At 54.4% G+C, this 27542-nt stretch overlaps 3 protein-coding genes across 8 annotated transcripts in view; all 3 read right to left on the reverse strand.

The window, feature by feature from the left end:
- Nucleotides 1-1192: 1192 nt before the first annotated feature.
- ZBTB39 (zinc finger and BTB domain containing 39) lies at nucleotides 1193-6495 on the reverse strand. The gene is made up of 2 exons (XM_077913452.1): nucleotides 6357-6495; nucleotides 1193-4987 (listed from the first exon to the last, which is right to left on the reverse strand). Exon 2 carries the CDS (start codon nucleotides 4941-4943, stop codon nucleotides 2805-2807), a length of 2139 nt encoding a protein of 712 aa, XP_077769578.1. The 5' UTR covers nucleotides 4944-4987; nucleotides 6357-6495; the 3' UTR covers nucleotides 1193-2804.
- A 4841-nt stretch (nucleotides 6496-11336) lies between these two features.
- Nucleotides 11337-17466, reverse strand: TAC3 (tachykinin precursor 3). 2 transcript variants are annotated; one of them, XR_013388680.1, is made up of 7 exons: nucleotides 17353-17466; nucleotides 14925-15030; nucleotides 14703-14732; nucleotides 14192-14245; nucleotides 13716-13790; nucleotides 12047-12241; nucleotides 11337-11619 (listed from the first exon to the last, which is right to left on the reverse strand). XR_013388680.1 is itself a non-coding variant. In XM_077913468.1 (6 exons), the coding sequence occupies exons 1-5, from the start codon at nucleotides 17464-17466 to the stop codon at nucleotides 13717-13719; spliced, it is 378 nt and encodes a 125-aa protein (XP_077769594.1). In that variant the 3' UTR covers nucleotides 11337-11619; nucleotide 13716. The 2 variants fall into 2 exon arrangements, 1 of the variants encoding a protein (XP_077769594.1); XM_077913468.1 differs by lacking the exon at nucleotides 12047-12241.
- MYO1A (myosin IA) overlaps nucleotides 17424-27542 on the reverse strand; it is a 28738-nt gene continuing 18619 nt past the window's right edge. For 4 of the 5 annotated variants that reach the window (XM_077913458.1, XM_077913456.1, XM_077913454.1 and 1 more), the window contains exons 23-28: nucleotides 25748-25882; nucleotides 24933-25039; nucleotides 24409-24541; nucleotides 24152-24304; nucleotides 23850-23977; nucleotides 23166-23557 (exon numbers count right to left, since the gene is read on the reverse strand). In XM_077913458.1, coding sequence (XP_077769584.1) covers nucleotides 23434-23557; nucleotides 23850-23977; nucleotides 24152-24304; nucleotides 24409-24541; nucleotides 24933-25039; nucleotides 25748-25882 — 780 coding nt within the window. In that variant the 3' untranslated portion in view covers nucleotides 23166-23433. Of the gene's footprint in view, nucleotides 17472-18067; nucleotides 18159-23165; nucleotides 23558-23849; nucleotides 23978-24151; nucleotides 24305-24408; nucleotides 24542-24932; nucleotides 25040-25747; nucleotides 25883-27542 lie in introns of those variants that run through there. The other variant, XM_077913459.1, reaches the window with a different exon arrangement.

Here is a 27542-nt window from a genome sequence, read left to right on the forward strand (position 1 = left end):
CACAGCAGGCTGCTAAACCGGGCTCCCGAGGCACAGGGGGCCCCACAACAGGGGGTTGACAAAAATGTTAAAAACCCAAGATATAACGAACACCTTCGACCAGGTATCCCCAGAGTGCCCTTTGCCACAATACCAAGTTTCAAGTAAAACAGTTGAGAAAAGGGTGAGCTGGAGGCAGAGGCAGCAAACATGGACCCCAAGCAGAGGGAGGGGTCGGGGGCGAACAGGGGGACAAGCAGAGGAACAGGGTTCGGTCAATGAGCCTCACGAGCTACTGACCTGCTACATGTCTGATTGCAACCAGCCAGGCCACCCTGATCAACCAACCACGTGGCCTCAGGAGGCTCAGGGGGTGCAGTTTTTTTTTTTGTTTGTTTGTTTTTTTTTTTGTTTAGTGTTTCAGGGGCAAAGGTTCAAGGATTTGCTTTTTTGGTTTACTGGCAAAAGGGAAAACTTCACAGTTTCGGATTAAGTACACAGACTACCCAGCATCCAAGATGCCACCTGCTAAGGAAAAGGGTTTCTCTGGCATGCTGGCGCACTCGCAGCCACCTGGCTGGGTTCCAGTAAGTACCGCCTCTCTCAAACCTGACCACTGAAAAATCGGTCCTCATCGACGGTCTGGGAGGAATCACTTAGACTCGAGAAGCTTAGCAGATACTGGACTGTGGTCCCTTGCACGTTCTCCTTCTTAAATTCCCAACGGTCAGTGTGGGCAAGAAAGGGAGAAGCCCGTCAGGAATGAAAGGGCTCAGCACTGCTTTCCTGCCAGGAATAGGGTGTAGACGGTGAGAGGTGGCCACTCGTACAAATCCCTTCGTGTACCAGTCACCAGAGAGCCACACACCCCAAATGGGAGGCTTCCCGACTTAGGGCCAGGGAGGAAGGCAGCCAGTCCGACGGGGACGGAGCTCTGGCTTGCCTGTGTATCTCAACAGAGCTTCCCAAGTTTAGGAAGGATGAGGCAAATGTGCAAAAAAGGTCCTTCAGTTAACTTGTTCCCCTCAACCCAAACCCCAATCTACTCCATCGCAGGGAGGAAGGGCCTAGGAATTCAATCGGCCCCAAGGGTCTAGGACTCACAGCCATTACCTACGGGCTTCGTTGGGCTTATTCTTCAAGAGACTATCTGGAGAGAAAGTAGAGGATTTGCTTATTTAAAGGCATGACACCGCTCCCCTCCCCCCCCCAGTTCTAGCCCCCATCTCCCAAATCTCTGGCCAAGACTGTCCCCAGGAATATGGCTACTTGCTGGGGACAAACTCCTTTTCCTGAAGTCACTTATCTGAAAGAGATGCTGGGTAACATGTATATAAAAGCAAAAATAAATAAATATCAATGTCCAAAAAGGCTTTGTGAGTTAAAACCACTTGCTTGTGAAACAGCCCAGGGTGCTGCTGAGTCCCACCAGGGGCAGTGTCAGGGCCTAGGCCAGGGACTCTCAGAGCTCCCCGGGGCAGCGTGAGGTAGAATGAGTTACTGAGGTGCTACCTTGTGAATATGCGAGATCCGAGGGCCTCTCCCTCAGGCTTTCTTGGGGCAGGAATGGAGCCCACCAGCCCCAAGGATTGGGCCCACTCCACCCCAGCCACCTCGGGTGGACCCGAACCAGCTGCCGTCCTGTGGCGCCCCCTGGTGGCGATGCAATGACAGATCAGGATAAATTCCAGCAGGTCAAAGGTGAGCTGCCAAAGCTGCGGCCAGTTAGCACAAAGTAAACAACAGGTTACCCTGGGACAGACAGAACCGGAACGCACATCCCGCTACACACCCCCAGTTACTCGGGTCCCTTCCACCCCGAAGGCCTCACAGTCCATCACTCCTCCACCTCACGGGGCTTCTCGTCTACACCACAGGTCAAACACACTTCTAGGTGGGAGACTGGATGTCGGTTAAGGCAAGGCTGCTGCTGTCGAGAGACATCCCCTCCTCTCCACCAGGAAACTCAAGGTCGACGGAGGTAGCCAGATGGCAGATGACCTATCAAAGGGGCTCCCTGTCCTCTTGGCCACACAGGGAAGGCTTGACAGCCTGGCTATAGCTCCATAAAATCAAATTTCTTTGGAATTGAGGAGAAAAGAGACACCTCCCTTCCTGTCCCAGCAGGCTGCCACTTCCGGCGGCGCCACAGGACACCTCTTCTGACTGGCAAGGACTCATCCTGAAGCTTTCTGACCTAAACAGAAAGCTCTGTCCCCAGTTTGGATCTAGCTGCCGAAAGATTTTACCATCCCGTCAGCAGATGGGAGCAGGCACCTCCGGCCCACCTGCCCTTCCCCTGCTGAGGGCGAGGCCTAGACCCGGAGGCGAGCTGCCCTGCTGACGAGTCTCTTCTCAATGACCACATTCCCAAAATCTCTCATAGCTGGGTGTCCCAGTTGGAAATCTGGCGAGAATACCCACAGTGAAAACCTCTCTCCACCTTCCTCTATTCAGTGAGGCTGTTGGTTGGATTCTTAGCAGCATAAAACCTATCAGTAAACTAAAACTTAAGAGGCTGGGAGAGGGGATCCAGTTGACACCAACTGCCTGACCAGATCCCAAAACCATCCTCCAAAGAATAAAAAACACGGCCCTTCGTGGGCAAGAACAGGTAAGGAGGTAAACATGATAGGGCCGTTGCTTCTCAAAAAACAGTAACAGCTCGTGTGCTCTTTCTTCTTTTTTCTTCTTTCAACACAAGACAGAACAGAACTCCTAGCAAGGCAAAATCGAAACTTCGGCTGGAGGGGGACCAACAGCCATTAGAAAACCTACGTCCTGGCTGCCGCCTGGGAGCTCCCCCCAGCCCTGCTGGGACCCAGTCAGCTGTCCGGGTTCTTTTCCGCCTCTTTGGAATGGATAATGTACATGAAGGTCTGCTCGATGGTGAAGTCGGGCGGGAGGCTGCCCTTGTGCACGCCCACATGCTTGCTCATGAGGTTCAGGGTGGAGCTGTAGTGGCCACAGACAGTGCAGCGGTACATGAGGGCCCCTGAGTGTGTCTTCAGGTGGCACTTGATGGTCGAGCGGCCTCGGAAGAACTTGTGGCACACCTTACACTGGTACGGCTTCTCGCCCGTGTGGATCCGCCGGTGGTAGTTGAACTCGCTTGTGTGGGCAAACCTTTTGCCACAGACCTTGCAGCTATACTTGCTGTTCCCAGGCTGGCCCTGCAGAGCCAGCTCCTCACTCAGGAACTCCTCTGCTGGCAGCTTCCGCTTCTGGAAAGCTGGGTGCTGTAGCCCCAAACCGGGCCGCGCGTCAAGGCCACTGTTGCATTTGTGCTGGCTGAGATGGTAGCGATAGGCAGCCTCCGACTTGAAGCTCTGGCTGCACAAGTGGCAGCGGAAGAGGGCGTCTTCGAGGCTTTGATGCACGGCCATGTGCTTCTCTAGGAGATGCCAGTCCACAAAGCTGTTTGCACACACAGAGCAGGAGAAGACTGAGATGCCCAGATGGGACAGCGTGTGCCACATGAGGCTGCAGAGGTTGAGGTGGCGCTGGTCGCAGACGCTGCAGGCCTGGCCCTTCAGGTTCAGATGGTCAAGGACGTGCCCCCGCACCACGTGGAAATCTTTGGCCAGCGCCTTCCCACAAGCAGCACATTTCAACTCTGCCGAGGCCGCCCCCGAAAACAAACCCAGCTTCCCAGACAGGGGATCGTTGGGGTGGACGATGATGTTGTTCTCAAATATCCCATCCCGTCGGTGGAGGGTCAGCTGCCACTGGGTAAAGAACTTAGTTTCACACATGTCGCAGGAGAAGAGGAAAATGCCAATGTGGGACAGAACATGGGTCACCCGGGAGTTCCGGTCCTGGAAGTGGGTCTCGCAGACCTTGCAGTTGCCGGTCAGCAGGTCCACGTGGTCCCGAGCATGCTGTCGGATCAGCTGAATGTTGGGCTCTAGAACTTTCTTGCACACCTGGCAGGGCATGGCCTTATTCTCTCGGTTGTCATTCTCTCCAAAAGTCAGCTCATCCTCACTGTCATCACTCAACTCAATCACCTCCTCGGCTGTGCCTATCTCCTCAGTGGGGTCTTCAAACTGCAAGTCATCATCCCCCAGGTCGTCCAGCTGGAGCTCATCCATCTGACCGAAGCTGGGGTCTTTGGAGTGGTCGCTATTGCTCAGACAGGAGTTGGTCCCGGTGGTAATGTCGATCGCGTTGTCCGGGGTGAAGAAACTGCTTTTACTGAAGTCTCCGTTGCTCTGAACTTTGTATGGCTGGCAGGAGCTCGTGCTGGTTTGGATGCTCATGTTGACAGTGCCCAGGACCGGCTGGGTAGTCACCACACCAGGAGCGGGGGTGAAGGGGGCAGGCGCATCGTGCTCTTCCGTCTTTGGCGGCAGTGGCTGCTGTGGCAGAGGCAGGCTCTGGTTAATGTCACCGGTGACGTTTCTCTCTTCCTCTTTACAGCTTCCCCCACCATCACTGGGCAACACATAGTTCCTATCAGGCCCAAAGTGCTCCCCCGCACCCCGGAGGTCTCCGAGGGGATAGGCGGGTTCTGCTGAGCTACAGCTCTGGGTACCGGGGTGGCTCTCACCGGTGCCGCTCAGGGGCTTGGCCACGGCAGTGCTCTCCAAGTCAGGAAAGGTGGAGTGACAGGCCCGGAGCAGGTCCTCCATACCCAGGCGCTCGGCAACCTCGTAGATGACCCCAACGTTGATCAGGTCTGTGAAGAGCTCTGACGTGTAGACAAAGCTCAGGATCTTCTCAAAGTTGGCGGGCGTGATGAAGTCTACCACGTAGGTCCTGGCGGCATCGAGCCCCGTATTGAGGAAGAGGTTCTGGAAGTAGCCGGCCGCACAGGCCAGCACGGCTTTGTGCGCCGGGAAGGAGCGGCTCCCCACCACAATGGTGACATCGCACATGGTCTCGGAGAGCCGACACTTGTTGAGTTCCTTCAGCAGGTTGTTGGGGTGGTTGGTGCTTTGCAGTTTGATCCGCATGCCCATCTTAGCAGCTCCGATGAAGTTGCCTCTGTATCAGCACAGTTCATCTGCGGACAGTAAAAGGAAGAGATGGATGGCCAAACACATCCCTGCAAGTGAGGAGCTTGGCGGAAGAAAATACCACCGGGTCGGAGGGTCTCCAAGCCCTGGGTGGGGTAGGAGTGAACGGGCTCGGGGTTCGGGGCTTGGGGTTCGGGGCATGGCTGAGCCGCTCAGCGTGCACAGCAACCCCTCTCCCTGCATACTCCCCAGGGCAGAGCTGTTACATCGAGATCCCAAAGTACTAAAACAAATTGGACAGCGTCTTTAAGAGTCGGGAAGAGAGGTGGTGGGCCTGGGGGGACAGAAGCTAGAGCCCCGGACCCTGGACCCCGGCCACAGGCAACCGCCCAGACACAATCTTTCACTTCATTACCCGTCAGGGGGCTCGAATTAATGTCCTAACTTCTTCCCCAGTGTGAGCCCTCCTATCTCACTGGGCACATTCACTTCTCTTACGATGCCAAATGCCATACAGGTACTTGAACACGATTATTAAAGTTCCAGTAGCTGCTGAGGGCAAGATAAGGTCGCTTTCGATCTTTCCGTTTCTTATCGATGCTCTCTCCTTGCAGTCCCTAGGTCAACCTCTCACTCATTCAGGAGTGTCGACCTCTCCCTAACCTAAGCTACCTGCCTCGTTTCTTGTCCTACCATAACCCAGGGCCGTCCGGATACTGCCGTGACCGCCTCCCAACGCTGTGGATGAAGCCAAAGTACCCGGGGCCCAAAGCAAGCAAGCTGCATTCACCACTGATGGACTCCGGTTTTTTCCTGCCCACCCCTTTTGGGATCTACGCGTATGTGGACCAGAACTGGAGACTTACTAGATGCCCTAGGAAGGGCATCTAATCCTACAGGCAAGACTCCTAAGGACCTGCGGGGTCCCACTGCCCCCCTTGGAGTCCCGCCTGCGGACGAGCTCGTCCCGCAGCCTCGCCGCTCGCCCGCGCGCACAGCCCCGCACCTCACCACCCTCTACTAACTCCCAACTTTTTCTGGGGTCCAGGAAGCTTCTGCGCATTGCTGGGGTGGCAGCCAAGCAGCTCCCCGACCCCCAGGCCGCAATCAGGCGGGGCCCCGGGAAGCGGGGGGGACTTCCGAGCGGGCCCCCCAGCAGCCCGCGGTGCCGCAGGCTCCCCCCGGGGGCTCGAACCCAGGAAGGCCGCTGGGTCGGGCTGGGGCTCCATCGAGGGCCACGGAGCACCTCGGTGCGGCCGCACTCGGCGGGGCCCCGGGCGCCCCCGGAGCCAGGGGATGCGCGGCGGGGCCGGCGGGGGGGGGCGGCCTGGGGCGCGCAGGGGGAGCGCAGCGGCGGGGAGCAAGGCCGGGCCGGGCGGCGTCGGCGGGGGCAGCCCTCGGCCCGGCCGCGCTTACCGGCTCCGCGGGGCCCGAGCACCATCGCCGCCGCCGCCGCACACAAAGGCCCCGGCCCGCCGTGCCCGGCCCGACGAGGAGGCGGCGCCGCCGGCCGCGGCCAGACTCTCCATCCGCCGCGCCGCTCGCCGCGCCGGCCCGGGCAGCCCCCGCCGCCCGGCCCGCAGCGCCCCCCGCCGTCCCGGAGGAGGCAGCGCCCCCCGCCGCTCGGCCGCAGCGCCCCCCGCCGCCCGGGAGGAGGCAGCGCCCCCCCACGGCGGGGCCGGGAGCCCAGGGGGCGGCGCCGCGGCCCCACACTCCGCCGCCCCCAGCTGCGCGGCCCGGCCCCCGCGCGCCCCGGGACCCCCGCCCGGCTCCGCCTCCCCCACCCCGCGCACCCGGGGACCCCCGCCCGGCCCCGCCTCCCCCCCCACCCCCCGCGCACCCGGGGACCCCCGCCCGGCCCCGCCTCCCCCCCCACCCCCCGCGCACCCGGGGACCCCCGCCCGGCCCCGCCTCCCCCCCCACCCCCCGCGCACCCGGGGACCCCCGCCCGGCCCCGCCTCCCATCCGGCACCCGGGGACCCCGGCCCCGCCCCCTTCCCCTGCCCCCCATCCCCACCCCCACCCCGGCCCCGGCCCGGCCTCGCCACCGCACGAGCAGCTGCGGGGACCTACCTTCCCACCCGTCGCGCTCTGATCTACCAGGCAGCGGCCCTTCCCTCCTGACCCCGGGCCCTGGAGGAGTGAGCAGCACTATCCCGACTCTAAACTCTCATCCTCTACCCTGTCCTACGTCTCATAGTACCAGAAGCTTCTCAGAACGTCCACTATTGTAGTTTTTTGGGGGAAAAAGATTATTTGATTAATTCGTGAGCGCACTGGACTGAGAGCGTCCTGGAGACAGGGCTCCGTCGTTCTGGTCCTACTCGTCGAGGTGCGCACCACAGCTTCCTGGGCCGCGACAGGTGCTTCGGAAAGTGAATGAACAGGTCGTTGAGGCCTGGGCCCCTGGTTCACCCCCTCCTGAAAATTTCTGACGCCCCTCCTCCCACCTAGCTGGCCAAGGAAGGAGTACGCGGGGTCCCACTGCACCTCGAGAGCCCAACCCTGTTTCCTGAAGCCTGTCCTCCCTAAGGGGAACAGCATTTATCACCCCAAATATGCCTCTTTGGCATAAGGACTATTTTAGGCTGCTTATTTTTAAGAACCAGCAGACACAGGAGAAGCTCTGAAATCAGAATAAAAATTACATTTATGAGGGAAACCTCCATTTGTAAGGGTGTCTCTGCCCCGGAAGAGAAGGACCACTAGATCTCTAGAAACTCTCCTCGTTGGAGAAGGAGAACTTCAATCTGCATAACCACCATCCCCTTATTTGCTGTGCTTGGCCTGAAAACCCACCTTCTCGGGCTCCCCACCCCCAATATCTTCTTTTGTCTTTAACTAGATATGGTATTTAAGGTGGTGACTTAGGCCATTTTAGGGCATTGCAGAGTTTTCCTGAGCTTCTCCCATGTATATAGGAGGTATACTTGTCACTAAACTTCTGTTTTTCTCCTGGTAATCTGTCTTTTACTGCAGCATGTCTCAGCCAAGAACTTAGAAGGGTAGAGGAGGGTGGCCTGGATGGCTCGGTCAGAGAAGCGTCTGATTCTTTAGTTTCAGGTTCAGCCCTGGTCACCATCTCAGGGTCTTGGGATCCAGCCCCATGTAGGGCTCCACGCTCATCATCCGGGAGTTAGCTGAGACTCTCTCTCTCCCTCTCCCTCTGCTCCTCCCCCCACTCATGCTAGAGCATGCACACTCTCTCTTTCTCAAATAAATAAATCTTTAGGAACCCTGGGTGGCTCAGCGGTTTAGCGCCACCTTCGGCCCAGGGCCTGATCCTGGAGACCCGGGATGGAGTCCTGCATCCTGCTCCCTGCTCCCTCTGCCTGTGTCTCTGCCTCTCTCTTTCTCCATGTCTCTCATGAATAAATAAATAAAATATTTTTTAAAAAGTTTATACAGTTTATACTTGCGATACTATGATTTATAATAAGAAATATATATATCTGATGTTTGTGCTCATTTCTGACAAAGAGCTCCTAAAACCATTGGAATTTCCTAAGTGATGAATATCATAGAAGTGTCTTTTGTTATGTTGTTGGGTGGTTTTGGGCACCCAAGGATGGGGCTGGAGGTTGAATCAATTGCTAATGGCCAATTATTTAATCAATCATAACCATGTAATGAAGCCCCATAACAATCCAAAAGGATGGAATTCAGAGAGTTTTCTGGGTTATGAACACATGCATGTTCAGGGAGGGGAGAGTGGTGCACTCAGAGAGAATGTGAAAGCCCCATGCCCCTTTGCCTGTGCCTTGCCCTATGCATCTCTTCCATCTGGCTCTTCTGGAGTTACATCCTTTTATAGTAAACTGGTGATTTAGTAGGTAAACACGGTCCCTGAGTCCTGTGAGCCACTCTAGCAAATTAATCAAGCCGATGAGGGGAGTTGTGGGAACCTCCAGTCTGTAGCCGGTAGGTCAGAAGCATGGGTAATAGCCCAGACATGAGATGGCGTCTGAAGTGTGAGGGGTGGTCTCAGAGGACTGAGCCCTTAACCTGTGGAGTCTGATAAAATCTCCGGGTAGATGGTGTCAAGGCATTGCTTGGCGTGGCGAAACCATCCCTCCACGTACATTGGAAGTAGTCCAGAACCTTTAAGACCGAAGTCTTTTTAAGGTAAATCACCAAACAGGGCTCCAGGATGGCTCAGTCATCAGACTTTGACTCAGGTCGTGGTCTCAGACTCCTGGGATCAAGGCCCTGCCTTCGCATCCTGCTCCTCACCCAGCTCCATGGGAAGTCAGCTTGTCCCTCTCCCTCTCCCTATGCTCCCCTCCTGCTAGTGTGCACTGTCTCTTCTCTCTCACAAATAAAAAAATAAAATATTTAAAAATAAATAAATAGGGCAGCCCTGGTGGCACAGTGGTTTAGCACTGCCTGCAGCCCGGGGTGTGATCCTGGGGACCCGGGATCGAGTCCCACATCAGGCTTCCTGCATGGAGTCTGCTTCTCTCTCTGCCTCTCTCTTTCTCTCTCTCTCCAAATAAATAAATAAATAAATCTTTAAAAATATATATTTAAAAAATACTAAAAAAATAAAATAAAATAAATAAGGAGCACCTGGGTGGCTCAGGTCACGATCCCCGAGTCCCCAGATCAAGCCCCACAGTGGGCTCCCTGTTCATCGAGGAGCCTGCTTCTTCCTCTCCTCCTGTCCCTCCCCCCACCCACCCTCATGCATGCGCGAGCTCGCTCTCTCTCTCACCCTGGCTCTCTCTCTCTCTCAACTAAATCAATAAAATCTTAAAAATAAATAATAAAATAAAATAAGTAAAGTCAATCACCATGCAATCCCAGTAACGCACACACACGAAGCTAAGTGGAGAAGGGCCAGAAATTCAGTCAAGGTCTTTTGGGTCAGGTCTCCTTAGGTACAACCTCTTAACAACAGGAAGAGAGCCAGGATTTCTTCACACATTCTCCAAGTACAAAAACAAAACAAACAAACAAACAAAAAAACCAGGAATCTGGCTTAAAATTTGGCTTCATTTTTCCTGGAATCCCCAGGATTGCAATTTTTGTCAGTCCCACCAGAGAGCAACCTTTCTGCATTTATGCTCCTACTTGGCAAAGCACTCGAGTCCTCTCAGCACACACGCCCATCTCCTGAGTCTGAGCTGTACCAACTCTTGAAGCTTTCATGACCCAAATAAATTCCCCAGAATCTGCAAAAGCTAAAACCTTGTAGATAGATACTTTTGAAAAGCCAGCACGATGATTCACTGAAGAAAGGCTTGAGGCTCCGACAAGAACATTCTTTGACCTCTAGCAATAAACCTGACCCAGGGGACACTGAGTTGGACTTTCTCTCCACCTCCCACCCCACTGTACTGCCGTAGGTCCAAAGTTGCCCCATTTAGGTTCTTGGAAGAGAGAACTTTCACTGGGGTGAAGGACCTGTGGGAAGTGACCTTTGGCTCAGTGGCGCTGTCTCCTCACTGCCTTGGGCGAGTGCAGTGTTGACATAGTATCAGGCGGTTTGAGAGCATGGCCAGGCCCTGCACCAGGCTAAAATAAGGAGTCTGAGGATTTCCCAGGCTTTCCCTCCGGATACAGAACACCCCTTCGGATCCCTGGGCTGTGGTAGTTGGCACATGAGATACATAAAAGACACTCACACACCTCATCTCAGTGCCTTGCATATTCTGTGGACCTCTAGACCAGCGCTACGGGGGCTGGTATCGGTTGCATTGCAGAGGAGTCTAGAACAAATGTCTTCCCCTTCAAACAACTAAGATGGCCAGTTAACACTGAAGACAGCTGCTCCCTTCTTTCTCAGTCTCTGTAGTCACTTCCCAATCCACGCCCCATCCTGGCAAGACCAAGCGTTGTTTGTTCGTCCACAACCCCACTATACCATAAACCATGTATGGGTCACTGTCTGTTCCATGACCTGTTCCCGGACCCCTGCTTGACATTTGGAGACAGAGAAATGGTGCAATTCTATAGATTAATCCTCCTCTGTGGCTGGGTTCTTGCACAGCCTTGACCGCTTTGCACCACCCACGCCTTCACCCTTCTCTACCTAGAGTCAGATTCAAGATTGCTGTCTCCTAGTCCCATCCTAGAAATACAGACAAGCCATTCGGAATATGTTTTTCCTTTATCCAAAGCTAATCTGTGAAAGTCTTTGAGTGCTAGACACCATCTTCCAAATTCACTGATTTATTTTTTAATTACTAAATAGGTCTTCTAATACTACCTGTATGAAGCACTGACTAAGGCACTGTTGGGGAAATCAGTACATGTAGAAAATAAAGATGCTTCCATTTATATATGATACATGTATGTGTGCACATCATAAATGTGTATGTGTGTATGATGTAGCTGGAAGAGTCAAGAAAGAGAAAAACCCACCCACTGGCCAAACAATTGCATCACTCTAGGTCACATGTGAAAATTCTTTATTGTTGAGTAGAGAGAGACATCATATTTTTAACAAACGACACTCCAGAAACCCCGGGGAAATGTATAGTCAATGCCCGCTGGGGCCAAGGATGCTCACTCTGCGGTTTCTACATCACAGCAGGATAGAGGGATGGAGAAGGCATCAAAGCACAGCCGTGTGACAAGAATGGGGGAAAAAGGGAAGGAGGAGCGTGTGCAGTGGCAGTTGGGAGAGCGTAACAGGTGTCTTCATGATGCAGTCCAGAGGTCCAGAAGTAGAGAGCTGAGGACAAAAAAAAAAAAAAAAATGAAATCACATGTTCTGTCTTGTAAAATTCCTACCGACCACCAGCTGGGGAAGTAGGGGTATGTGAGTGGCAGGGGAGATATGTAAAGGGAGGAAAAGAGAACAGAAGAGAACAGAAGTCTTAGCCCTCAGCTTTCCCTGTAGTCTTTGAACTAGAGGACTGAGCCCTTCTAGCCACAGGAGCTTGCCATTTCCCTGTTCTGTGTTTACCGTGCTACTTAGAAACACCCCTGTGCATGGTCTGTGGGTCCCTACACTAGGTTCCTATCATACTCGCATCCCTGTGAGCCAGGCATACACACAGCCCTATCCAGTGTGCTCTGGTGCTAATGCTCCCCCCAGGCTCACCCATGGCCTCCTCTTTTCAGAAACCTCCCAGGGAAAGCACAGGCCCAGGGATCACCTCCTGTGTTAGCAGTTTCACATGAATGAAATAAGATGACACAATGATCTGTGTTGCTCCGTCTCATCTAATCTTAAATGCCAGGCCCCAGGGACTTGACGTGCTGTTCCTCCTGGCGCCTCACGGGTTGAGAACGCTCCATCGGTGGTGAGATTATGCAGGCTGCGATTATGCCAGCGGCCCCTCTGAAAGAGCCTGGATTCACCAGCGAGCATTAAAAGAAAGTTTCTACAATGCACTTGTTTTCACCATTTTTATAAAATACTACGGCAAAATTGCTCTGTAATTATCTTTATGGTCAATGCAGAGCGCCGGGGAGAGTGTGTCATCCAGATATAGCTGCCCGTGTAATTATCTGGCGGTCGCAGCACTGAAATAAGCATCTAATGAGAGCAAAATGATACGGTGAGTACCGTGTAATCAGCGAGTTACGGTTATTACGGCTGCGTGGCCCTCTCGCCCGACCGAGCGGGGCCAGACCCGGTCTCCGGGCCCAGGGGCTGTGCGCCCGCAGCCCAAGCTGCCGTGGAGAGCTCCTGCTCCTTGGGTCTCCCCTGAGACCGCAACATGCATGCCCAGGCCCCGAGGGGGGGGGGCGCAGCGGGAGTCTCCCCGTGGCCACCCGGCTCCCACTCCCGCTCTTTCTCCCCCCACACCTGCTCCTTCGGATCTACTGCAAAGAAGCTGTGGGCTGGGCTGCGAGGCCTGGGGGGAGCTGGGGCCGCGACAGCCCTTCCGTGCTGTGACTAGACGCTTCCCGGGGACTCGCCGACAGGGGACCAAGCGAGACATCCGTCAGCCCACTCGAGCCCAGGGTCCAGCCCAGACAGCTCCACGCAGACAGACCAGAGCCCGCCAGGGGCGACACTGGGGCTCCCCCAGCTCCGGACTGATTCCAATGCTGCCAACACACAGCGCCGTGCTCCGTGTGCCAGGCTCCGTCCTCAAAACCACAAGCCTGCAACCTAATATGATCCTCATTTCTCAGATGAGGAACCTGTGGCACAGGAGGGTTATGTAACTTGGCCGAGGGGACACAGCCAGGGAGCTGCAGATCCCGGATTTAAACCCAGGCTATGCTCTAAGGCGTTAGGCTACGCGGAGGTACTGAGATACGGTTTCTGATTACTCCCCATTAAATTTCAGAGTTCCTTGCATTTCTTTCTAAATCACCCTTGTGACGAATTACACACTAGACCCAGTCACCCGAGATTCTGAATGATCCGAACAGTTTCTGCCTACCTAGGAGGCCGAACACTCAACCCCTGTGAGTTGGATGTGGTACCTGTTACTACCGGGTGCTGCTCCCTCCAGCTTGTACAAGACGATTCGAGAACGGAGCCCGAACAACAGGAGCTGACCATCCGAGAAGCCACAGGGTCAACCCCTCGCTCCCGTGGCCCACCACCCCTGCCTACTCGGGAGTCAGCCAGGGTCCGTGACTCAAGGGAAACAGGGGCGTGTGTGCATGCATGTGAGTTCATGTGTTCTTGCAGACAGGTTCGCAGCTCTGGGGGCTGGCGTGTTGGACCAACAGTGTGCTGGCCGCTGGCCATGTATTTTAGGGCAAATTTATGACTATAAATGCCTGTAGCATCAGACGAAATGTCTCTCCGGCTCCTCCCCCCTTACACATGCACAGTCCCCTCTCCTAACCAATAATCCTTACCTTATTCCGCACTGGGGGGATACTGGAGGGTGCCAAAGCTGGGGACCTTCTCTTGGTTTACATCAACAGGAGTGCCTGAGGTAAAATAAACAGTTTAGTTAGGAGGGGTTTTTCTGAATGTGACCTTCACCCTGACCCTTTGATATTATCAAAGGGCTAGCCATGAAGGGCAGCATCAGGAGACAGAGTCGGAAAGCAGAGGCATGCTGTGTTTGGGAGATGGGGGCAATAACAGCCCCCACCCCTCCAACTCCTTCCCAGCTGCAGCAGGACTATCTTATGAAGGTCTCCCCGTTGTGTTCCCAGGGACATCTGGACTGTGGCTCCAACCTGATTGGGTAGAAGGGCCGAGGAGCCCTCACTATAGCTAAGAAAAGTCCTGTCTTTCCCTCTGGTGACAACTATGAGGCACTTGACTTCTGCCGAATCTTTGCTAGTACCCTAACCCCTCCTACTGTGCCCCCACACGCTCCTACCTGGCTGGATGTTCCTCTTGCCCATAAGTCCCACGAAGAAGTCATGCATGTCACCTGTAGAAGAAGGGCCAACATTGCCAACAGTGATAATGGGGGTAGGGGAGTGTCAAGACTTCCAAGATTGGGTCTCTTGGGTCTTTATCATGCCACAACTGGACTCCCCAGTCAGCAGGCTATTAGCCACCCTCTCTGCCCACCTCACCCTCTCCACAGTGCAAGAATTCTCTGCCCCCCCAGGTGTCTGGCTTAGAGTCTTCACAGCCACCAAGAGGTTCTCTTGCTTCTCAAAGACCAGCTGATGGAGAAAAAGTCCACCACGCTCATCACACCTGTTTCCTCCTGGTATCCAGTGGAGCCCATGAGCCCATGCCCTGGTGCCCATGAGCCGTTGCAGCTGGCATATTGTTTGTGCCAGCTGAGACGGGGCCAGCCAGAATGGCCACTGGGCCCCATGCCCATGGAGCTCTAGCAAACGGTCAGCAGAGACAGGGAGGGAGAAGAGGCTACTCACGTTTCTGGGGAAGTGGCGATTCCTTAGGATCTGTGAAAGCAAGAAGAGTGTGTCATTGGGGAATGGAACCTGGAAAGGAATGGTCAGAGGGTGTTCAGAGCACAACCCCCAATTATTCACCAAGCCATCGCCCGTCTCCATCCCACCTGAAGGCTCTTCTCAAACCTATTTAATCATCAGAATCCTGCCCCCCACCCCCTTCTCCCCAGGGCTGCTTCCTACCCACGCTAGCCTTGCTCAGCATTTTGAGCAATCCTTCCAGAGAGACTGAGCCGCTGTCATAAAGCTTCCGGAGCAATGACGGGGGCAACTGGTAGAGGTCCGAGTCCTTTTAAGGGACAGAAACAAAGAGGGCTGAGGCAGGAGGCTCACACCTGATCCATTCACCCCTCCCCACAAACCATGGCCTCTTCTTGAGCCCATCACAATTGAACCTGACATCCTGTATCTTTTGGGATTTCTTCTGGTTTACAATGGAAGAGAAGTGGGCTCTCAAAGTGTGGTCCGGGGACCAATAGCATCAATAGCACCACTGCCATAGGCTTCTTAGAAATTCCTAATCTGCATCTCCGTCCTACCTGAGACCTACCGAGAAGATCTGCATTTCAACCTGGTCCTTGCGGTTATTCACCTGCACAGCAAGATTGGAGAAGTAGGGGTAGAAGGAGCACATCAGGCATCTCTGTAGGCACACCAACTGTCCCAGTTTGCCTAGGACTCAGAGCTTTCCTGGGATATGGGCTTTTCAGTACTTAAACAGGTGGTCCTGGGAAAATTGGGATGGTTGGTCACCCTATCTCCCAAGCTCAAAGGGGACTGCGTCTTGGGGCTCTCTCCCAACTGCCGCCACCTCCCAGTGAGAAGGGCCATTGGCTCTGCTCTCCTTGGCACATCAGGAGCCAGTTGCCCGGGGATATGGTTGCCCTGCTATGTGAGGGAGCCACAAAGTCCGCCACTTTCAAGAAAGGAAAGGACAAATAGATAAATTTATTTATTTATCTTCTCCCCCACAAATAAACCCCATTCTGGACCTGCTGCCAGGCAGGGGCTATTCATTGTGTTGGTGATTTTTTTTTAGCAGTTTGGGCACCGCAGGATGGTTGGTGGGCACACATCCCACAGCCAGTTAACTGCAGCTGCAGAGAGACGATGCCAATGATCACGTTCGGAGATCCTCACCTTAGTCTCAGCAGTGCCTCCATCTCCAGAGCCCAGCTGTCCTTGGGCTGCCGAGCACAGAGCACATCTACACAGGATGCACCCGTGCACACACCAACCCCGTTGCCCAGCACACATACCTCCTACCCTCTCCTCACCCCCACTTCCCCCGTCCTCATGCACCATTGGGGAGAAGGGGTAGGATGACAACCTCTCCCTTTCATTGACCAAGGGGAACCAGGTCTTGAAGTAAGCTTGTCTTAGAAAAATATATCCAGGGGTGCCCAGGTGGCTCAGCGGTTGAGCGTCTGCCTTTGGCTCAGGTCATGATCCCGGGGTTCTGGGATCGAGTCCCACATCGGGCTCCTCCTCGCAGGAAGCCTGCCTCTCCCTCTGCCTCTCTCTCCGTGTTTCTCATGAATAAATAAATAAATAAATAAATAAATAAATAAATAAATAAAATCAAGAAAGAAAGAAAGAAAGAAAGAAAGAAAGAAAGAAAGAAAGAAAGAAAGGAAGGAAGGAAGGAAGGAAGGAAGGAAGGAAGGAAGGAAGGAAGAAAGAAAGAAAGAAAGAAAGAAAGAAAGAAAGAAAGAAAGAAAGAAAAATATATCCAGATATTCCGACTCTCTCCAGATGAAACTTTGGGCTCCAAACATAATGTCCAATGCATACTTGGCATTCCTTGTGTATTTTTTTTTAAGATTTTACTTTTTTTATTTTTTATTTTTTTATTTATTTACGATAGTCACACAACACAGAGAGAGAGAGAGAGAGAGAGGCAGAGACACAGGCAGAGGGAGAAGCAGGCTCCATGCACCGGGAGCCCGACGTGGGATCCGATCCCGGGTCTCCAGGATCGCGCCCTGAGCCAAAGGCAGGCACTAAACTGCTGCGCCACGCAGGGATCCCTAAGATTTTATTTTTAAGTAATCTCTACATCCAATGTGGGGCTGGAACTCAAGCCCGAGATCAAGAATCGCATGCTTTCCCGACTGAGCCAGCTGGGTGCCACTATTTTTTTGTATTTTTGAAGTGGTTCTAGTCTTTTGGATCTGGTGCAACAGCCACCGCCTGTATGTATGCATGCCTATCATGCCCTGGGATGCGTAGGGTTGAAGACTGACTCCTCTCTTTGCCCTGCATACAGCTTCCTAGGCAGCCACTTTTCCCAAATTGTTCAAATATCCTGCCCACCTCCTGTAATGAGATGCTAAACTGATCCTAGCTGGAGAGGCAGTTGGACTTCACACACTGAATTTGTAATAAGTTCCACCTATAATCATCTTAAAAGCATGTGTACCAATCTAATTGCTGTCATTTCAAAATCTTAAAAAGAGGGACAGAGGTTCTTACAGACGTGCCTAGAGACACCCTCAGATGGATACAGAACTCAGGTGGCCCCAAGCTGCCTCCCAGCCTCCCCTCAACAGCCACGGGCCAGGCAGAGTGCAGCTCTCTGCCAGGTGGGCACTGCAGAGGGGCGCCTTACCTTGCTGTGGCCCCCACCAGGCACCACTTGCTCCTGTGAGTCCTCACAGACAGCCCCAAAACTGGAAGCCAGGCTGATGGCCAGGATGGCTGCAAACAGCAGGGCACTCCGCATGGTGCCTAGGAGGGCAGAGGGTCGTGACAGGAACGAGGGGAGGAGGTTACAACACAGGTGCAAATGCAGGAGACAGTTGGCACCTGTCCCGAGCCTGTTTCCCCAGCGCCCCGTCTCTCTGGCCAAGCCCTGGTCTGGGGGAGCATCTCTGAGCAGGCGGGCCAGCCCCTGGGCTCAATTGCCCTGCTCCCCCATCACGCATCTCCCGACGCTGAGCACCTGGCAATGGGCAATGTGGCAATAGTGCCAGACTTTCATCTCCAAGCAAGAGAGATTCGCAGGACACGCACGGTCTGGTCTGTCTTCTTAGTTAGCCTGAGGAGGGACTCGGGACTCTGCTTTCCAGCACCAGGTAACCCAGGACTTAGGCAAAAGTTTCTAGGATGGGAGCAGTCTGAAGCCACAGGCTCCAGACAGTCCTGGTTCTCTGCCCCTGTGGGCGCTTTCTGCTCGTACCAGGGCCCTGCTCCCGTCCCAGGGCCCTGCTCCCAGATCAGAGGCCCCACCTCTGTTCCCTCGGGTCCTTTATCGTCTCCCAGCTCTGGCCTCTGGCCTCTGGTGCCAGCCCCAGCCCATCCAACATTCTCCCACTCGTGCCTACCTGTGGAGCAGTCCTGAGCCGAGGGCAGCTGGTCTAACAGGATGGGGGGCCGACCGGGAACACTGGCCACTGCCCACGCACAGCACACCACCTGGGTGGAGAGAGCCCAAGTGGAGGGGATCTGAGGATGTGGCAGGAGCTCGTGGCTCCCAGATAAAGGCTCTGGGAGGGTCTGGGGGAGCCGGGGGAGGGGCTGTGAATCACCAATCCCAGGGTGGCTGGAGGGGAGGGGGGAGGCTGGTGGAGAAAAAGGAGGATATAGGCTGCAGACACACACACACACACACACACACACACACACACACACACCCCACACCCCACAAAGCCTGCAGCGTGCTGGAGTTAGCCAGCAGCCCACTTTCCAACAGCCCCTGAGCTGGGCATACTAAGGAATGATGTCGTCTATGCTTTGTACCAAAATTTCCACGCTCAGTAGGAGACGACTCTGTTTCCTCATTATTCACCCATCAGCTCCTCGCCCTTTAACCCTTCAGACTCTACTGCCAGGCCCGCAGAATTTCAGACAGGTACTTCTCTGGCCAGGACCACCCCCAGGACAACCAGACCCAGGCCCCTGAGCAGTGGGAGGTGAGTTTGGCTTCCCTTCCCGCCCCCATTTCTCCCTCTGTCCTCCTTCCAGCTGCAGCTGACCCCTCATCTAGGCCCTCAGACCAAGTGAAGGTCGGTACTTCTCCCCTGCTACCAATGCAGAAGCTTCCAGTGTCTGTCTCCCTCCACCACTTCTCCAGCACTAACGCCTCCTTCCCATGCCACTGCTTCTCGACCCCTGAATCAACCTGATTTAGTCGCATCCTTCTAGAATTCTACCTTCTACCCCTCCTGCTAGGAAAGGAGGAACAGAACACTGCGGCGAGCTGTCTCCCCATCCTCCCCGCCCCCGGCCAGCCCAGCACTGATCTCGCATTGCCTCTTTTTATCATACGGTTCCGTGTTTTCTCCTCTCTAATCTACCTCCCCGCAGCCCAGGCATCTTCTCCCTGACATTTCAAGTCTCTCTTTCATGGCCCACTCTGTTGAGGGGGCTCATGGGGCTCCCTTTGTACCCAAGGTAGAGCCCCAGGGGACAGTCAGAGCCAGAGTTGGGACAGAAGGAGAACCGGAGAGAGAAGACATGCTCAAGGGAACGGGCTGGGGGTGGGGGCAAAGTGAAAGCACTTTCAGAGCCATTGGGCATTTCCTATTTTTCAGGTGAAGAAATTGACTCCCTCCAGAGAAGGTGAGACTCTTGATCTCAGGGTTATGAGTTCAAGCCTCACGTTGGGGAGAGAGATTCCTTAAAAATAAAAAAAAAATCTTTAAAAAGTTCAGTCCTGTGCTCCACAATATATAGCTACTGGAGAAGAGCCGCAAATTTGGGGGGTGTTGTTGTTTTCATTCCAAACCTCCCCTTCATTTTACTGCACTGGTAGGAACTTTGACCAGTAGGAGAACAGTTAACTCTCCCAGAGGGAGTGGTGGACCCTTCTCTGCGAGACCTGGAGACCTGGACCTTGTGCTCTTCTACCACTTGGGCTGGGAAGAGAACCGGCCGTTGCCTATTTGCTACAGAGACTCCCGCTCACCACTGCCTTCCCCAGTTACCCTACTTAATATGACCACCCTTTCACACTCCATATCCCTCTTCTGTTTCTTCTCTTCATTTATTACATCCAATATTCTAAATGTTTCACTTATAGCCTGTCTACCCGCACACCCCCCTCCCCACCTCCCAGAATGTCAGCATTACACTGGCAAGGACTTTTGTCTGTTCTGGTTACTACTGGATATCCCTAGCTCTATAGTGTTTGGCATATTTTAGGTGCTCAGTAAAATTGATTTAACAAAACAGGAAGCCCGAGCCTGCCTTCTTGCTCTGCAGCCCACAGGGTGGATCCTCCTTAGAGCCTCTCAAGGGCTGTTAGGGTCCTGAAATGCCCTCTACACTCCCAACACCCCCACCCTGGGACTTGAGCCATACGGAAAGAAGTCACTCTGTACATGGCCCCATGGTCACGCCGCAGTGAGGGCAGCAGCTGAGTCTCAAGGCCCCTTTATTATGTGAGAGGCTAATGGGGTCTCATTGGGAAGCCCGAGTGGCTCAGCGGTTTAGCGCCGCCTTCAGCGGGGGGCTGATCCTGGAGTCCCGGGATGGAGTCCCACATCAGGTTCCCAGCATGGAGCCTGCTTCTCCCTCTGCCTGTGTCTCTACCTCCCTCTCTCTCTCCCTCTCTGTCTCTCATGAATAAATAAATAATATCTTAAAAAAATAAAGCTTCCCATTTTCCAGCTAATTACAGCGCTGTATGGGCCAAGCATGGGCCAGGACCCCAGGTTGGGAGCCTTTGGTGGGATGAGGGGTAGAAGCTAGAGCCTATTTACATGTAAATGGCATGATAGGGTCATGATAGGCCTTTGAGAAGCTCAGGTGCAGTCCTAATTGGATGCAGCCATCTCCTACCTCCTCTCCTCCCCCTATCAATCTGGGGAAGTCCAAGCTGGTCCGGCTGGATGGAAGGGGAGGAAGCAGGGAGGGGAGTGTTCGACAGAGGGCTGAGGACGAAAGCCTCCAGGGTCCCATCTCTGAGGTCTGAGGCAGCCTCTCTCCACCCCCAACCCCCCATCCCTGCCGCCATGCCCTGAACCAGACAAGCAGGGCTTCAGCAAAGGTTCGCCATGAATAATGTCCTTTGATGATGCAGCATCTCACAGAGGATGGCAGGAGCCAAGGATGGGGGGAGCAAGGGGATGGCAGGGAGAACTGGTCACCCCTTGATCTCTGGGATTAGCAAAGACTTGAAAGAGCTAATGCTAAACTAAGCCAGAAAGGTGATGAGGGAGGGAGGCTTTGAAGGCCTAGGCAGGGCTTCATCCTGCCCACAAACCGTATACCAAAGGCGTGGAAAGTGCGTGTTGCAGCTCCAGAGCACCTAGGTGGTTTTTCCCTTGACACTTTTCCTTTGAGCCACATCTCAGACAGCTGTCAGTGACCTAGAGCCGGGTCCCTAGCAGGTCCTCCCTCTGGAGCTCCCCCTCTTCGTTGCTGGGGTGGGCTGGAGATGAGGCCAGGAAAACATGTGTTCCTTGAGTTGCGCTGTGATGGGGTTTGTGGCCCTTCCTGGGGTCAAAGCAGGCGAGGGGAGCATGTTGTGCAGGCAGGATGACCCGCAGACGTCCAGCACGTACACAACCAGGGCGCAATGGGGACAGAGGCCTCGGCATCCTGGGGGCAGCCTGGGGGGAGCCGTGGGGTAGGGAGGGAGAGGCGGGCGCGCAGGACCAGGAGAGTGGGAGGAGGGCAGCTTCGGGATGGGGCCAGAGGCTGTCCACAGCCCTCAGCAAGGAACTGGAGGAGCCTCTGCTTTCCTGCAGAGGAAATGGGCTGAGCCAGGGAGACCGAGGAGAGCTGGCCTGAGCTGAGGTGGAATGGCTCCCCGGGGGGGCTAGCCAGGCCTTGGGGTCGCGGGGCTGGCCGAGCAGGGAGGCCGCAGAACTGCACCTCTGGGGAAACGCTGCAGTGACCCAAGCTCTGCAGCACAGGTGGGGCACCTGAGCCCCTGGAGGCTCCCCCCTCAAGTAGGCCCCAGAAGAGAAGAGGGGCAGAGACAGGAAACTCAGGAGCCCCCAGCCTTCCTCAGAGGAGCACCACCGGGTGGAGGGAGGGCAGGGGAGACTCCGCTGGCCTTCCCACCCCCCCCCCCACCGCCTTCCCCAGCCCGAGAGCCCAGGAAGGGCAGCGGGATGGGGAGCAGCAGCTGCACAGCCTCCTGAAATTGCTTCTGCAAATGACCAGACACTTCACTGGGTAAGTGACGACAATTTGGTCCCTGGGAGCAGGAGGCGAGGCAAAGCGGGGGCGGGCAGGCTCTGGTGGGCACCCCTGCCACACTGGCCCTCCGGCCCGGTTCTGGGAAGTCAAGGGGGGGCTGCGGGGAGGCTGACTCAGGACGCAGCCCCCCGTCGGCCGGGCTGAGCTGGCTCGGGCTGCTCCTAGTGCTCCCGGTGCCTCCCAGTTCGGGGGGGGGGGGGGGTGCGGGGGTGCTGGCAGGGGGGCTCGGCGGGGCGAGGCTGAGGTGCAGGCCGCAGGAGATGCTCCTTGGGCTCCCGCCGCCCAGGCTGCAGGCAGAGGGAAAGCTGGACCTCAGGGCTCCGAGAGCTCGGTGGGGGAGACGGGGAGGGAGGGAGGGATGGCGCCAGGAAGGAGAGACATCCAGAGGCAGGAACAAAGGCCTCACATTTTACTGCAAACGCAGGAGCTGCTTGTTCCCTAAAGGTAGCGACGACAGGGGTGGGAGAGCCTGAGCCGAGGAGTGTCTATAGGAAATGGAGATTAAGGGGGAGGGGAGATGTTCAAAGCATTATACACGACATTACGTGTCACTATTAGAGCCCACGGAGACGGGACAAAGAGATGGTGTGAGACAGCTGAAAATCAAGGAGAAAATAATGGCGATGATGATACAGAGAAAATAAATAAATGAAGACAAGAGGGAGGAGACTCGTCATAAGGGTGGGAGCGGCTGGGTCCGGGAGCCCCCCCCCCCCAGCCGCAAGTGGCAAGTGCCACCAGCTGCAGCCCCAGCTGCGGGGGCAGAGATTAGCAAAACTGTGGGCAGAAGCCTGGCATCGCTGGTGTGTGGGAAGGAAGAGGATGCTGGGGGCAGAGCCCAGGGATGAGCTTGAGGATGGAGGGGGCAGGGAGCTCTTGGGTGCAGGGGACCCTGCATTCCCCAGCTCACCTCAGCTCACATAAGCCCTCCAGCCTTGGGCCTCTTTTCAGGCTAAATCTCCAAAGGATCCTAGTTTCCGACAAGACAGGGATCCTCACTTCTTCCCTCCAGGGACACACTTAATGAATCAGCCCATTGGCCACCTGGGACCTGAGCCCCATAGCTAGCTGCGCCACCCCCACCCAAGTCTCTCCAAACCCTGCCAGAGCGCAGCCGGTCAAGGAGCCCGGAGACAATTTCCCTTCTTTTCCATTCTTATTATCTGTATTTGCTAGCTCCAAGGAGCCCGAGGAGGGGAAGGGGGTGAAGGCAGACAAAATACAAGCCCTGCAAAGGTGGGGGAACAGGGACCCACCCACATTAATCAAATGTTTGGGAAGTCACTTGTTTTATTAGTGAGCAAGGAGGTTGAGGGTGGGAGGAAGCTAAGTTCTAAGGGAGAGGGGACTGGAAGAGCTTGGGAGAGGAAAGGTCCTCTTCAAGGGTTCTTCAGTCTCTGAGCCCCATACAAGGGTCAGAGGGGTTGGACATGAGATCCCCCCACAAACGTGGGTGGGTCGGTGGGTGAGTGGGTGGGTGGGATTGGCCCTGATCCAGGAGACGAAGCTGCAGTCTCTGTGTTAAGCCTCCACCTCCACGCTATACAGTCACTTCCAGGCAACGGCTCCCTTTCTTCTTGCAGCTTAGCTTGCCATTTTTACCACCCTCAGGGCCCTGGATGACCTTGACATCCACTCTGTTCTCCTTGAACTTCAGTGAGAATCTGGACGGGGAATAGAGAGGGGTAAAGCCCATCCCCCCCATCCCCTCACCCCTACTCCCATATTTGCACTATGGCTTTCCCTCCCCTTCCTGAAGGTAGTACATCTCCTCCCCTCGAGTCAGAAGACTCAGGGCCCCAGAGAACTTGGGTGGGGAGACTAAGAAGCACCTCCGAGCCTTGCCCTGACGGAGTGTGCTTCAGTTTCTGACTACACAAATTCTCCTGGTCACAATGACCAACAGCTTGGTCATCTGTCCCCAAGCTGGCCTTCAGCACCAGCTCATGGCCTTACTTCTCAGTCACGGTGACTGGAAGCTGCTTCTGTGTGGCATCCAGCACAGCCTGGTACATTTTGGTTAGTAGTTCAATCAGATGTTCGCTGACCAGCAGGAAATCCCCCTTGGAACCCACTGATGATATCTTAGGAAGGGGGAAAAGAATGAGGAAGGGATTCATTTTTCTTCCATAGGAGCAGGCTAAGAGGCATTGAAGGCCCAGAGTGAGGGGTCTGAGCCCCATCACCTCCAGCCCACCCCGACCCTGGGATGCCTACCACCTCCAGTGTGAGGGCCTGCACCCCTGGAGCTCTGATACCTCACTCAGATGTAAGCTGAAAAGCCCATCCTTGAAGCTGGTGACTGACACCCCAGCCACATTGTCCAGCGCAATGACAGTTCTGGCCTGGGAACTCTTGGTGTCTATGAGAATCACATGCCCCTTGGTCAAGAGAAGAGTTCGAGAGGAAGTCTAGGGACAGAAGAGGGAAGTGTGAGGAAGGGTGAGGGCTAACCCCCACCCCTCCAGCTAGCAGCCCCAAGGCTCTGGAGCAGGCTCAGGACGCCAGCCTTCACCTTGCCGTTGCCACGATTGACCTTCTTCACAGTCTCCGCCATCAGAATGGGCCCTTCCGCCCCACCCTTCAGTTTCTGCAGCTTGGGGTTCCCTTGCAGCCCAATGTAGTCACCGTGGAATGGGATCGGGACACTGAGGACACACAGGAGGTATGCAGTGGAGCCTCAGTCCTTGCCCCTGACCCCCAAGGCCCAGCACCTCCTCACAGTGAGGCCCCATCCTAGTCCTCTTGTGCTTCTTTTCCCATCCTCCACCCTATCCTCCATCTCAGTGGTTCTCAGAGCATGGTCCAGGACCAACAGCTGCGCCCCCTGGGGACTTATTAGAAAGGCAAATTCTTGGGCCCACAGCCCCAGACCTTTTGATTCAGAAACTTTGAGAAGGGGGTGGAGCAGTCTGGGTGTTATCAAGCCTGCCAGGTGGTGCTGATGCACATTCAAGTTTGGGAACCACCACCCTATCCCACCTGGAGGATCCTCTCTGTGCTCTCAATGGACATGCACAGGGCCTGAGGGGCTCTCACCTCTGGGGGTAGGAAGCCTTCTTGTCCTTGAACAGTTCGCTGGCACAGAGCTTCTCCTTCAGGATCTCTACCTGCTTCAGGGACAGCCGATCCCGGAATCTCTTGCACTGTGAGGGGGAGGGTCGGGGCTAAGCTCAGGGAGGCAAGGGGCTGGGGGGTTGGGGGGGGTACTCAGAGGTGGAGGGAGGGCAGGGACTGGAGAAGAGGAGAGACAGGGAATGGAAGAGGCTCTAGCACTTCAGAGAGGGCAGGGCTGGGGGAGGACTGGGGGCTGAGGGACTCTGGGGGAGACGGATGGAGATGATCAAATGCCAGCCCTAGGAGGGAAGGCTGTATGCCCAGCACACAGCGCAAGGCCTAGTCTAGAAGGTGCTCGATAAGTATTTCCCGATGGCAGAACACTGTGCTGAGTGCAATAAACCAGACATAAAAGGACAAATGTATGATTCTACTTATATGAGGTGCCTAGAACAGTCGGACTCAGAGAAAGTAGAGTCTACATGCCAGGGGCTGGAGGAGTGGGGGGTTACTGGTACCGGGTACTGGTACAGTACTGGGGGTTACTGTCTAATGTGTTCAGAGTTTCAGTTTGGGAGGATGAAAAATAGTATGGAGATGGGTAGTAGTGATGGTGGCACAACAATATGAATGTGCTTAATGCCACGGAACTGTCTACTTAAAAATGGTTAAAATGGCCAGGTTTGTCATGTATGCTTTAAAAAAAAAAAAAAGTGGAAGAGGGAGGCAGAAGAGGAAAATCAGAGGGAGGAGGGGAAAAAGACAAATGAGAGGAGAGGCTCCCCGGCCCCACTCACCTTCCAGTGGTAGAAGAGCTTCTGCAGCTCCTGGTTAGCCGTGTGGAAGTACCTGTATGGGGCAGCTGGCCACGTTCTGTCCAGGATGTTGGTAGATGGCAAATTGTTCTTTAGCCCCAGCAGGAACTTCTGTGTCTAGATTGGGAATGCAGACGGTGGGGGCGGGGGCGGGGGGAGATTGGGAGTGGACTGATGAGAAGAAAGACCTCCCAACAGACAAATTCTCATCCAGATCCTGCTACTAAAAAAGAGGGAGGCCACCCAGAGGGAGAAGCATGGAGGCTGGCTAGTAAGAGCATGCATGGGAGACCGAAGGGAGGGAAGGATTAGTTCCAAGTAGAGACCTGCTGCCCAGGGTCGTGAGGTGAGAGGAACCAAGATGAAAACTGGCCTCCATATTTTGCCCCTATGGCTGTCTCACTTCGCACATGCCTACAGCTGGCCGCCACTGTCTGCAGTGGCCATCTCCCCTCCTCACTCATCAGTCAAGCCCAACACCTCAATCTGGCATTAGAAGTCTTCTACTTAGAGCCCAGCCTCGTGCTGCAGGATCCCCTGCACCATCTCGGCACACCTCTGAGACAGGACTCCTCATCGTGGCCTCCGACCAGCCCATGCATCATCACTCTGTGCCTTAGCCCATTCTACGCTCAGCTCAGCTCTGCCCACTCAGATCCTACCTGTCCTTTGAGATGTAGTTCAAAGTCCTCCTGGATTCCCCAAACCAAGGCTGCCTCTCCTTTCTCTGAAGCCCCATGGCACTTGGTCTATACTTCTGTGTTTGGACTACTGTTATTTGCATGGAAAACTTTTTCCTCTTCTAGACAGCGAGTCCTTGGGGGTCTGGATCCCCAGCTGAGTTTTTTTTTCCTCACCATTCCACATTTATTGAGTGTCTGCTCTATGCTTGACACTGTTCTAGGTATGGAGACACAGCAATGAACAGAGCAGGGTCTCTATTCCCATTGAGCTTACTTACACTCTACTAGGGGTGGGAAAGGAGACAACCCACAGCAAGTGAACATATCATGGAATGTCAGATAAATTTATATGCTATGCTGCAAAAAAAAGCTGGCCCTGAGACAGAAAATGAGTGATAGCATATTCCAGAAACAAAAAGAGTGACTGGACTAAATCGAGCAAGAGGAGATCAGAGAGTTGGCTGGTCAAGTACAGGTCATGAAGGGCCTTGTAGGCTGAGATAAGAACACTGGCTTTTATTCGGAGTGAAACAGAACACCATAAAGGATTTTAAGGGAAAGAGTGATATAATCTGACTTAATTTTTTAAAAATTTATACAACTTATTGTCTTATTTTGAAAGCTTTTTAAAAAAGATTTTATTTATTTGAGAGAGAGAGAGAGAGAGAGCATGAGCAAGGGGGAGGGGCAGAGGGAGAAGGAGAAGCAGACTCCCCGCTGAGCAGGGAGCCTGACACCAGGGTCTCCATCCCAAGGCCCTGGGATTACAACCTGAGCTGAATGCAGATGGCTTTACCAAATGGAGCCACCCAGGTGCCTCTGAAAGTTTTTAAACTTACATAAAAGTTTAAAAAAACATTACAGCAAACAATTGTATACCATATACTCCTCCCTAAATTCACCAACTGATATTAACACCTTGCCCTACTTGCAGGCTCTCTAACACATGCACACATATATAACCAATGAGTATAAATATATAAATACACACATATGCACATATAGATAAATCTTTGCCACCATATCATCCTAAAGTAGGTTATAGAAATCATGACATTTTTATCCCTAAAACTTAAGCATGTATCTTCCAAGAA

Source organism: Canis aureus, chromosome 11, assembly GCF_053574225.1.
Source record: "Canis aureus isolate CA01 chromosome 11, VMU_Caureus_v.1.0, whole genome shotgun sequence".
In the NCBI taxonomy this organism is placed as follows: domain Eukaryota; kingdom Metazoa; phylum Chordata; class Mammalia; order Carnivora; family Canidae; genus Canis; species Canis aureus.

Coding starts and splice junctions, on each gene's coding strand:
- ZBTB39 (XM_077913452.1), bottom strand. CDS start 4,943: ATGGGCATGCGGATCAAACTGCAAAGCACCAACCACCCCAACAACCTG.
- TAC3 (XM_077913468.1), bottom strand. CDS start 17,466: ATGCGGAGTGCCCTGCTGTTTGCAGCCATCCTGGCCATCAGCCTGGCT. Junction 15,031..17,352: donor CTGGTGGGGGCCACAGCAAG/GTAAGGCGCCCC, acceptor GTCCCTTAAAAG/GACTCGGACCTCTACCAGTT. Junction 14,246..14,702: donor ATCGCCACTTCCCCAGAAAC/GTGAGTAGCCTC, acceptor CTTCTTCTACAG/GTGACATGCATGACTTCTTC.